The sequence below is a fragment of the Cibotium barometz genome, chromosome 59 (assembly GCF_041138505.1).
Source record: "Cibotium barometz isolate CiBa-2024 chromosome 59, ASM4113850v1, whole genome shotgun sequence".
NCBI lineage: Eukaryota > Viridiplantae > Streptophyta > Polypodiopsida > Cyatheales > Cibotiaceae > Cibotium > Cibotium barometz.
Window position 1 is genome coordinate 18054354 of NC_141104.1, and position 12943 is coordinate 18067296.

The 12943-nt window shown below is 36.9% G+C and overlaps 1 protein-coding gene across 1 annotated transcript; it reads right to left on the reverse strand.

Moving 5' to 3' along the window:
• Positions 1-430: 430 nt before the first annotated feature.
• LOC147605549 (RING-H2 finger protein ATL72-like) lies at positions 431-1560 on the reverse strand. The gene has a single exon (XM_086793180.1). The coding sequence runs from the start codon at positions 1335-1337 to the stop codon at positions 627-629; it is 711 nt and encodes a 236-aa protein (XP_086649306.1). The 5' UTR covers positions 1338-1560; the 3' UTR covers positions 431-626.
• Positions 1561-12943: the final 11383 nt, after the last annotated feature.

Below are 12943 nucleotides of genomic sequence, written 5' to 3' on the forward strand. Positions count from 1 at the left end.
TCCCATTATCGTCAAAAGGGAGGCATCCTTGGTTGGTGGAGTACTTTCCCACTATAACTTTATTGCCGTGTTGTCTTACGTGTGACATCCCCATTCTTCCCCCTCTCGAACCTTTGAGGTGATGCACACTTGTAAATAATAAGAAGGCAACTATGGTGGTCATTTGTTGTAAACTATATCGTCTCGAAATATTGTTACAATGTACATGATGAGTCTAGCTACAAAACGTACATACATAGATTTTCCGCACAACCTTTCATGCATGTGAAATTTTATTGAGCCTTTTCAGCCTAGCCTAGCTACCTAGTTTGGGAAAAGGAGAAGGATGAAATGGTTACTCGTTGAAGCATTCAAGATTTGGTTCTGAATGAGACTTAGAAACTAAAGATTAACCATGGGTTTTCTAATCCTAAAACTTTTACTCTACACATTGATCGGTATTTCTTCATTCCCTTGTTCTGAGAGGAACCTTAAAAAAAATGCTTGTGGGTGGGCCAAGGGTTATAAAAATCCGGGCAAAGAAATACTTAATCTCACCATAGTAATCCAAAATATGAAAATCTCCCTGTAAGAATAGAGATGGTTTGTGCTTTTATGCACTGTTTTTGACACACAGGGAAGAGCTCTCACACTACAGAAGTAGAAACCTTGGAGAGTGAAGGGGAGAGCACTCCCAGCTCTGGTGTGATTACGATGTGCACCTGCACTTGAGTGTAAAGCCTTTCCGCTGAAATGGCTTCCATGAGGTCTCCTCTGCAAGTGGGACACGAGGAGTGCTTGGCGAGCCACCTGTCGATGCATCCGACGTGGAAGCTGTGCAGGCACTTGGGCAGCACTCGGATCCTCTCCCCGTCCGCGAAATCCAGCAGGCAGATGGGGCACTCATGAGAGGAGCTGGCGTTCTCCTCCACCTGTGCCACCGCCGCCTCAGCTTTCCTACCCGAGTAAACCATGGTAGGCAGGGCATTCACGTGGCTCTTCTTCATGCCCGTGTTGGCCTTGTGAGCTGCGGCCGACTCGGCATCTTCTTCCCGCCTGCGAGTGTTGAAACACCAGCGGCGCAGCACACAGCGGATGGCAAAGTTCATGCAGAGAATAGAGATGAGCAGAAACAGAAAAGCTCCGGTAATAATGACGATGCGAGTATCGAAGGTGGTGTGGGTATAAGGGTAATTACTGTCGGCAAGGTCATCGCTGGGGCTTGTTTGTTCCGGATCAGCGTGAGCTGGAGCGGTACTGCTTGGCAAAACAGCTGAGAGGGGTGTATTGGCCATGGAAGCATCAGAAGAAACTAGCATTGTTCGTCGAGTTTGAATGAAAGACAATGGCGAACCCATCTCTCTCTCTCTCTCTCTCTCTCTCTCTCTCACACACACACACAAAAACACACACACACACAGTCGGAAGTCCTTGTGTAGTGTTTACCTTCCCCATTAATCCTCAGCTTTTATAAACAAAAGAAGTGGCGAGCCGGCGTAGTGGGTATGCAGCAGATCGACGCGGAGAGTCGCCATTGAAACAGGTAAAGCACGTCTTCGTCCCACTGTGTAGGATATGATGCTAGGAGACAGCATTGTCGTGTGGATACAGTGAAAGGATAAGGGCAGTCCATGTGCGTCTGTAGAAAAGTCCGACAAGAAAAGAATGTTTCGTGGGGAACCAATGTTTTGTATTTGCAATCCCAACGTCACACGTTACAAGTTAGAAACCGTTAGTAGAGGATAACGCTTGGGCTTCACATCACAACATAAATATAGATTGATTTGGAAATCCACTTTTTATATTCATACTTTATTTTAAAATGAATTATATTTTACACTCTTTGTGTAAGTTTAATATATTGATAATTCACAAATGAGACACCTCCTTCATATGTGAACATTGTAAGTGGACTTAATAAAAAATGGTATCATGTGCACTCAAGTGATAGATATCAAAAAGAAACCAAAAGTAAGCACTTCAAATCATGATATGAAAATACTCTTCCTTCAAAAGTAAGCACTTCAAATCATGATATGAAAATACTCTTCCTTCAAAAGAAAGACTCCATTTTTATTGAAGTATAAAGAGTTAAGTGCAATTTCATCCCTCAATAAAATAATGGGTTTGGCCTTCAACACTCACTCCTACTAGAGGATTTGTCTAGCTCCATCTAATGCACGCACACACACACATTCTTCATTTTAACTTTGATTTCTTGTTTTTCCTTCTTGTTTCAGATTTGCATGTCTTATTTAAGCTAATTGTATCTTAATTCTTTCAATTCCATTTTCTTTCATAAATCCCCTTAGTTTTTGTGAACCATGTTGGTTACCCTTGATCTTGACTTGCCAATCATCTTTTGATTGGTTTTGCTTCTATATGCTCATTTTGTACCCAAAATCATGACGTGTCCTAGCTATATATGCATTTAATGATTCTCTTTATGCATGCAAATATTCCTATCCCATATACTTATATTTCTCTAAGAAAAATATATTGTAACCCGATTGTTATTATCTAATCCTAAGACATAATTTTAAACTAGGCCTAAGCCCTATTCTAAATTGTGCACATTTACATACTTACCACTTAATCTTTGTCCTAATTACCCATTGTCCTTTTTTTTACTGCATTTTAAAAAATGTTGACATTGATCGAATTTGGATGCTTAATGTAACTTAGACCGGTTGTGCTATGTAACGTGAATATTAACGAGTTTCAGTGGAGTCTAAATGACATATACGTGGTAAAATACATTACAAGACGTTGAATGGTAAGAATATTGCCTTATGCCATGTAAATGGGGTGGTTAAATAACTGAAACAATCCTTGCTTTTTTTCAAGAAGAAAAAGGCTTGAAAAAGGAATAGGGTTCTAGGGGGGGGCACTAACACGCATGCGCATGCACACACATAGTCTAGCAAGGCAAAGGAGGAAGAGAAGAGAATTTAAAAAGATGAATTTCATTTAATAAATGCAAGTTTTATTTTTTTCCCCACTATCCATTATTGTTATTCTTTTTCCTTTTGTGCTTTATTTGATGTTACAAAATAAGAAGGAAATGAAGGCCTAAAAAAGGATCTTTCTTCTCTATTTTGATAGTCTTGTAAGAAAGCCAAGTTTGAAAAACTTGTTCATTAATTAATTAGTTATCTTTTTGTCAAAGATGTCATATACCGAAACTTGTAACTGGAATTAGAAAATCATAATAAAAAGAGGTAAATAATTACCTTTATATCCCATGGAAATAAGCAATATGCTTAGATTATCTTTGGTGAAGACTATAAAAAAATTTTAAACTTTTCTATGATTGTAATTAGATTTTTTGATGTATTCAATCCCTATGTATTATTAGTTATATTATTATAGATTGTAGATTTAAGGTAAACATTTGAACTTATAAATATGCTATACTAGCTGTATGGTTTATCTCTAAAACAAAAAAGGATGATCACTAAGGATACCCATGAAAGCCCAAAAATAGTGACTAGAATGATCACTAAGGGCATGAAAGCCCATATATTAGTCGCTTGTATGCATGATTAAAAAAGGGAACGGGTCACATATTCATGTTTTAGTATCTTCATAATAAGACAAACTTGAAAGGTGCTAATTATTAAAGAACAAAGATAATTGTCTTGCTAAGATTTTGGCTAAAATTGATCACTAGAAACCTAAATTACTAAGATGAATCAAAAATATAATAAGGTTATAAACCCACTATGAGTTTTACTATAATCAAAATTTTAAACTTACAATATCAATGCTAAAGAATGAATGGCCATGTTTCTTAAAGAAGCTATTCACATGCTAGGTAATCAAAAGGATCTCAACTTTGGGATGCACAAGATAACCCTTGTGGTTCTCTATGGATCTCACATGTCCCATGCAAACAAAAGAACAAATAAAATATGCAATCTTATTTTAACCTAAGAGCAAAGATAATGGCAAATCCCTTTGAGTAGATATGCCTTTCTGTGGGTAAACTCGTATCTCCATCATGAGTAGGAGAATATCAATTATTGTTTACCATTGAAAAGTTTGATTCAATGGATTGTAATATTATTTATTAATGTAGCAATAATAGTGAATATACTTAGAGATAGAGGTTTATTTTTCAAATTCCAAAAAAGATTACTCTTGAGGCAATTAAACAGTTTGACTATGTCTACTTCTATATTAAAGAACCCTCTTCTACTAGTAAAAATCAATTATTTTCGACAATGGAGAAGAATAGAAAAATCTTTAAAAGGTTGAGAAACGAATTTTTTAAATCCCTTTTTTATACAATTTTCTTAAAAAGTTTCCTTATTAAAAGTATTCAAAGGAAATTTATCCTTCAATGTAATACCATATTTGGATTCTTTCCCATGTGAACTTTTATTTTCATTTCAAATTCTTACACAAATATACAAATAGATTTACTTTGAGACTAGAGAAAGTTTAAGTGAGCAAAACAATAGATTTACTTTGAGACCAAAGCAAACTAAAGTGAGGTACACAAAATAATTCATATTCTTTAATCTCTCCTTGACATACTTTTTGAAGGTCTGGGATTGGTGTGATCTAAAAACTTCTAAAATTTCTCCAAGTTATTGGAAATAGCCCATCCAAATTCCATAACTATGTCTAATTCTCAACCAACTATATGTTTTTGAAATAAATTTCACTATATATGTATAAATGTCCGTACATCTAGGACTGAATGTTAAGCTTATAGGTTGAAATAGGCTTACAAAGCAGAAGTACAACATTATTTGGATAAATATACAAAGACCTTATTTAAGAAAACTATTCTTATGAATGGAAATGGTATCATATTCATTCTTATTAATGTTTATAGCTAGAATGATTTCACACTTAGGTTGTAAGCTTTGGGGGCTTAAACAATACGTGTCACGTGTTTTCATTAGAAGGAAATGTTTTGAATTTACACATACATTTTGGATGACATTTTGAGAAATGTGCTCATATAAAGGGTGTTTTTAATGGATTTTGAAAAACAAAACGTATATAAGTATGTATATAAGAATAAAACATTTCGAATATTCAAAATTCATAAATGAGGGATTTTTCAAAATAATTTCCTTTAACAGACATGATATATAGGTTTTCTATAGAGCCAAAACCCCCATAGGTTATGTATATTTATTTTTCATTTGATATATTGTTAAACACCCTTAATTATATCTAACACCCCCATACAAAGTTAGTTGATCTTGTGATGTTCCTCACATTTAAAATATTATGTTTTTGAAACATTGATGTGTTTAAAAGCCCTAAAGAGCCTTAGTTTAGCCATATTTTAAATTATTATCCCTTAATGCTATAGATTCATTGTTTTTCCTAGTAAATACAAGGATGCCACCCAACAATATAAGTTATATTCTATAGGGATATCATCATACCATAAAGAATGTGTATTCAAGGGAAAGTTTAGAACCCCATACTAAGGTATTTTTATAAGTGGGACACACCCCTTTTGTAAACTTGAAGATGATAAAACTACCTTTTCTATATGCTTTTTTTCACTTTTGAATTGGAAAACCCCATGTTTATATATATATAAATTGTAACTCCACAATAAAATATCCCTTCTATTCATCTCACGCACGGATACCTTATATACTATTTAGTGACCTCGTTAAGTTCTATGCTAAAGTGTTATAGGTTGGTCATGTTAACTTTGCTCAGGAAGCTTGCACGTCTTCACTACCATAATCTTTTTACTAATTTCTTGAGGAAAAAATTGTTCTTTAGAATTGGTCCTTTCTTCTTTTTGATATGGGCCAACTTTTTGAAACCATAATTAGTTAAGGTGACAAAAAGCTTTTAAAAATAAAAAATTTATACTTAAACTCAAAATAAAAAAATAGGGGTGAATATTTTTTCACAGACTATTTTAGGAGTTTCCCCAAATACCATTGGCCTACTATACATGGAATTAATTTTTATCCATTAAAAAATAAATCAACTAAAATTATTAGTTTTGGGTGAGTTATAAAAAAACTTCATACTACATGTTAACATATAAGATAGATATTGAAGATTTGCATAATGTTTTTTTATAATCTCATGTTCATGTGGCTCATTATAGTTGCCAACATATTTACAATAATACCATGGCTTTATCCTAACTTATAGCAATTGTAAAAGCATCTATTCAATCTTAATGATATGCAAAACTTTACTATTGCCTCATGATTTATACAGTATTATGTTATCCTATCAAGAATTACATTTTATGCATAAAATAAAATAGAGAAAAAAATGATTCACTTTTAAACTCATTTATTCTCATAAATTTTAACAATATAAATTTTAAAGGTATATTGAAGAAATATCTCATCTTTTGTAACTTTTAAAGATCATCATGGCTTCAATTTCATGTCATATATACAAGGTCAATGTATGGTTAGGTTTTTTATAACAAAGGGGATTTTAGGATGATGCACATGCATATGGAGATGGACCTAGGAACATGGGGCTTAGGGGGGCATTTACACATGTGGTGTTAGGGGCATGTGGACCTTGGGACTATAACCTTTGATTTTCACCATCCATGTGTTCTAAATAATTCCATAAAGGTGGTCAATAAAGAGGACATAAATATGTTCACAAACACTTTTATGTCCTATTACCAAACTTGTAATCATGCACTTAAACATATGGTCCAATAGGAAATTGTAAATTTCAAATGCCAAATTTCTTGTGTAACAAATATACTCCACGTGCATTATTGTGTTCAATACTTCTTTTAGAGAGCACATCTACCCTTATATATGACACACATATTGTGGCAAGTGGAAGGACCACCAGTTTCATGCATGCTTGGAAAAATTTTCCATTGGCATGGTTATCAGAGCGGTGGTAAACTTTGTTAATATCTACATATTCTCACCTTACCAGGAAATACAATCTGAGTACTAATTTCTAGAGCAAGTATAATATCTTTATTTTCTTTGTGATATAATAGATCGATTTTGACCTTTGTATTAAGAAAAAATTATATTACACTTTAGGTGGCTATTGTTTTGCGTATCAGCTATCATGTAGAGATACACTTGGATGGAGTTGCCAGCACCACCGAGGCTTGTATCATTATCAAGGAGTACCATTTTTAAATTAGTGATGATCATTCACATTATGTACATTTTGTATAGAATTGTTTCTCCCTTTATGATGCATTATGATGGATCATGAAGTCACATGGCATAAGCAGTGGATTTGGTTTGACAGATGTGGTGGTTAGTTCAAGTCTTCTAGTCAATTCTATTGGCTTCATAGGTGGCACTCGGATACTGGAAGTAAGTCATTTGGAGCTTTTTTAAGACTAGCCATGGGAAGGGAGAACATGACGATGTTGGTGCGTTCATGAAGTATGCTTGATGGAATTACCAAATTTGGTGTCATACAGAGGGGTTTAGAGATGCAGATAAAGCGTTGGAGTGGTGAACATGGAACTTGAGTGGTAGCATGACCTCTTTGTATGCCTCACATGATGCAAGGATAGTCAGGATATTTTTTCTGTGTGTAAATGGAAGTACTCACTTGGTGGCATTCAACTGCGAGACAATTCCAGGCACTTTGGCCTTTCACTCCATTTCGAGCATGACCCCACTATCTTCACATGATAGTTTGTATTATTATGTGAAGAAAGCACAAAGGGTGACTCCAATGAGTGTTTCATGTCCGCATGGTAGATCCTTGGAGTGAGCGAGTGATAAACACCTGAGTATCCTATTCATGTTGTACCTATGGTATGTGATGTTGATGCCATTTTATAGTTGACTAATAAGGCTTACAGACTTATTGACCATGGATATCTTTGCTATTATTTCCCCAATGGAAATGAGGACAAGTTGGACTACTATTTGTTGAGATGCTCTACGCCAATGAACACTCTTAACAAGGATTCCATGGATGGTCATGGGGTTCACTTGAAGCACATAACATGGTCATGGAAGGCTACTATTTTCTTCAAGTTTTTAGGCATAGGATATACATTTAGCTCCAACAGTACGAGGTTGATCATGAGGCATGCATCTTCCCTCATCTTGTGATTGTGATCAAAATTTGGCTTGATCAAGTTTAGATTCATAAAGGTGGCGCTCGACTGCTTTGTGACTTCATGTAGATTGGCATGAGAGTATATTAAATGTTTTAAGAGCTAGAGATAAAGTTGATGATTATTTTGATATCATTGCGAGTTTTTTTGGGATTTTTTAAAATTAAATTATTGGTATCTCACTTTTTCTCATTGTAATTTACCTTCTTGTTGCATCTTTGGTCTCTAATTTTTTAGTGTCCAAATGAGCTCTAGTGTGGTGACAAAACTTTCCAAGTGTGTATGTGTGTATTGCACGCACATTGTTACCAAATTCTCCAATGGTGACCAAACTTTTCAAGAGTGATGATGGGGTCCACATGTATACACCTACAAAGTTTCATCACCATTGGATGACATTTTGTTTTAATGTGTGGGCCAAAGGCCCAATTTCAAGGGGGCTCTTTAAGGCCACGATACATTGAAAACAAAATGTGCTCTGATGGTGACCAAACTTTGCAAGAGTGATGGTGGGGTCCACATGTATACACCTACAAGTTTGATCACAATCGGATCACACTTGGTTGCAATATGTGGGCCAAAAACCCAACTTTGAGGGGGACTCTCTAATTCCATGATACATTAAAAACCAAGCCTCTTGTAAGCACATTACAACCAAAGGTGCACCAATGGTGACCAAACTTTGCAATTGTGTATATGTAGCATCACCCTCTCTCTTACAAATTTTGGTCAACATTAGAGCACATTTTGTTGTATATGCGGACCAAATGCCCTGTTTACCACACTAGTTAACAGTATTTCCAAGTCTGGTTACTCTTCATGTATCTCATTTTTATGTAACCGTGCTAATTACTTTATGTAAAAAATATATGGGATGATTGAGCTTACGACTTGTGTAATGTCAGCGGCGGGCGGCGGCTATGAGGATAAGCTTAACTGTACATAGAGCTAGAAGAATCAGGTTTTAGCCCCCAAATTGTAGAATGGGCGGCCGCCCATTGTAAAAAGAGAGCTCATGTATATAAGTGACTTATGTAAAATGAAAATGGTACAATCCCATTATCACAATTGTGTTTCCTTTTCTCTCTCACACACTCTCTTGTGGCTATGGTGGTAAGCTTGTGTGCATTTATGCTTGCTTTGCTTGATTACTATGTGTGCATGTAGGTGAGGTTCTCATTACTTGCCTCTCCTTGTTCTTATCCTTCTCGCTTCTTCTCTCTTTCACTCTTGCACACATGAAGACAATGAATAGGAGTTGAGCTCTCCATATCTCCTTCTCTCTTTGATTCTCACCTAGCTTGTGGAAAGATCCACTTGAGTGACATAAGTGGTGGTGGAGTGAGCCCCTAGTGGTCTCACATCGAGAAGTGAACCCTCGTTAGGGTTGGATAATTGTTAGTTCACGAACCGACCCTTGCATAGTCTTATTTCTCTTATCTTCTCTCTCGCTTGTGCAAGGAAGAATGTTCATTTTTTGGTGAATATCTTTGGCACCATTGCCGGGGAATGCAATTAGCTTAGGGTCCTCCACATCCTACCACTTGTTAGAGTCTTGATTTTCTTGGTTGCAATGTAAATCCACTGGTATGAATATGTTATGATATGCATGTTTGTTTGGTTTGATTTTATTTTTCTTCATCCAATGAAGGTCCAATGAAGGTCAATGGAGGAATTGGAGCATGAGGAGCTTGGGAAGCTACATCAAAGAAGGCGGGAGCTAGAAGTAAGTGCCCTAATCTTGCTCTTGAGTCCACTTATTTCTTGTTTTCCTTCAAACTAACTATAAAATTGCATAAGTATCTTAATCTTATAATTAATCTTAGGTCATTATATTTAATTAGGCATTCTAGGTATAATTGGATAGCCTAGGGTTACCCTAAGTCATCCACAAAAGAAAAACATTAAAAAAAATCAAGGAAGGGTTAAAATCACAGAGAATCCATATGGGAAACTAGGCGCATTCAGTTTTGGCCAAGCCATGGCGGTTGGCTTCTTCTGGAAAGATCCTCCAAAATCTCCCTCATGAATGAGACAAGTGAGCATTAAAAAGGAATAAAAGTGCAAAGGGAGCGTAAAGAGCATTAAAAAGGGGTGTAAAGAGAGTACAGTTGTGCTGTTAGGGGAATATTAGAGGGCATTTATCAGAAGACACGTCGTTACAATGTATTCAAGAGATCTTCCCCCAGTACTTGTAAGTGTATGCTTGTACATTCATAGATGTACGTCCATACCTTAGCAAGTGAATGGCCGTACATTCACTAAGCCACATTCATACCTCTAAAAGCATATGCCTTCTCTCTGCCATACCTTAGCAAGTGAATAGTTTTACCTTTAATAAGCCATGCACATACCTCTAAAATCATACGCCTGCCATATCCATGGTTGTACCCTTCTAGCTAGTGAACGCTTGCACCTCCTATCCGTCTCGTAGAACTAGACATCTCAACACTCTCCCTAAATCTCAACTCCACACACTGCACTCCAAGTAAGCTCCTAAGCCTATGGATCTTCTCTATGCCCAATTCCTTTGTGAAGATGTCATCCTCTGTGCTGACATCTACCATATCTACATCACCTTCTAGAATCTTCTCCCTCACAAAGTGATAGTGCACCTCAATGTGCTTTGTTCTAGCATGGTATGTTGGGCTACTGGCCAACTGTATGCTACTCATGTTGTTACAATAAATGACAACTTTCCTATCCACGGGCTCACCCATATCACGGAGTAGCTTCTTAAAGCAAGCTACCTCACAAGCTGCCATAATAACACCCTTGTATTCTACCTGTGTACTCGACAAGGCAACTATTGGATGCTTCTTACTTCTCCAACTCATAGAAACAAGTTCCCAAATGAGAACATAAAACCACTGGTAGATCTCTTGTCTATAACACTACCAGCCTAATCAGCATCTGTGTACCCATGTAGCTGTATCTCTACACTAGTCTCATAGAAAAGTCCATAATCAATTGTGGACTTTATGTACCTGAGAATTCGTCTAGCCACATCCAAGTGTGTCTTCCTAGTGGACTGCATAAACTGACTCACAAGTCCAATGTTAGTCCATTATCCAATAGTTTTAGGACATATGTAGATACACATGTATCACGCAAAGGGAAGAAAAAGGTAGATCAACCTTTTGTGCGTGATCTATCAGCAGGTCCCATATGTGGATGGTGACTCTAGCGGCTCTGAGCAGAGCCTTGATGAGGAGCTTAGCATTCCATCTGTGGGGTGGTGAGTCTTGGTGTAAGGAGAATGAGGGCTATTTTGGGAACACTTGAAAGTGATCCAGGTGTATGAAGGTCTACAAGGGTTAGGTACCTTGTTGATAGGTTGAGATATGATGGATATGCATCCCATCATTATGCTTACATGGTTAAATAAATATAGGAATTGGAGCCCACTTGTTTTGAGCAAGCACTTAGAAATAAGAAATGGGAAGATGTTATGAATGAGGAGATGGCAGCATTGGATACAAATGCTGGATACAAATGCAACATGGGAGTTATTGTTGCTTTTGCCTAAGGAAAAGAAGGCAATTTGATGTAAGTGGGTGTACAAAGTCAAGCATAATGCTGATGGTTCAATGAGTAGGTATAAGGCAAGATTGGTGGGCCAAAGGCTATGCGCATACCTATGGCATTGACTATGAAGCGACAATCAGCCCGGTTGCAAGAATGACAACCATGAGAGCTGTCTTTGCTATGGCTATAGCAAAGGGTTGGTATTTACATCAAATGGATGTAGAGAATGCCTTCGTGCATGGTGATTTACAAGAAGAAGTTTACATGATGCACACCTAGATTGTGTGTGCAAGTTAAGTAAATCCTTGTATGGCTTAAAGCAGGCACAAAGAGCATGATTAAACAAGATCGGGGAGCTAGAGGACTCTTTAGGTCCACTAAGCACCTATGACTGCTGCTCTACACGTGGTGCAACATCAACGCTTCTTACATCTGCATCTTCTGTTACCTTCACTGTTGGTGCATACCAGCTACTCATCTCATGAAAGACATCATATATACTTACTCGCATCTCATGAGTGGTAGGGTTATAACATCTATAACCTTTCTCCTTGATAGCATAACCACCAATAAAGATGCATTTCTTTGCCTTTGGATCCAACTTTTTTCTCACTTCACCAGGAACATGTACATATGAAATACACCCAAACACTTTCAAGTGAGACACATCTGGTCTTATGCTTGTAAACTTTTATCTAGGAATCATACTCGAATCATAGTACACAGACAACTACATGGGTGTCATGTTCATAATGTACACAACAGTTGCTACTACTTCTACCCAAAAATAATATGGAATAATCTTTTCAACCACCATCAAGGCACGTGCCACTTCTACAAATGTGCGTGTTTTTTCTTTTTGCAACACCATTTTGTTGCGGAGTGTACCTACATGTAAACTGTCTTTTGATTTCTTGCTACCTTAGGAAATCACTAAACTTATTGGAGAAATGTTCTCCCCCACCATATGATCTCAGGCATTTTATTTGCATGCTTTTTTCCTTCTCGATCAAGGCTTTAAATATCTGAAAGTGAGCAATCGCCTCACTTTTCTTCTTCATGAAGTAAATCCACACTTTCCTAGTGTGGCCACCATCAATGAATGTATAGTACCTGCAACCTCCAATTGTTGTAGCCTTGGTCGGTCTCCATACATCTGAATGTATGATATCTAATGGCCTTGCACTGACATGCTTTTCATGTGGGAATGCATGTTTGGCCTGCTTACCAAGCTGGCATGCTTCACATACTTTGTGCATACCATCAACCTTAAACTTTACCAAACCTGCAACAATATTTTGGGCCTGCATAGACTTCAGTCACTATACATTCACATGACCAATGTGCTTGTGCCATATGTCAATA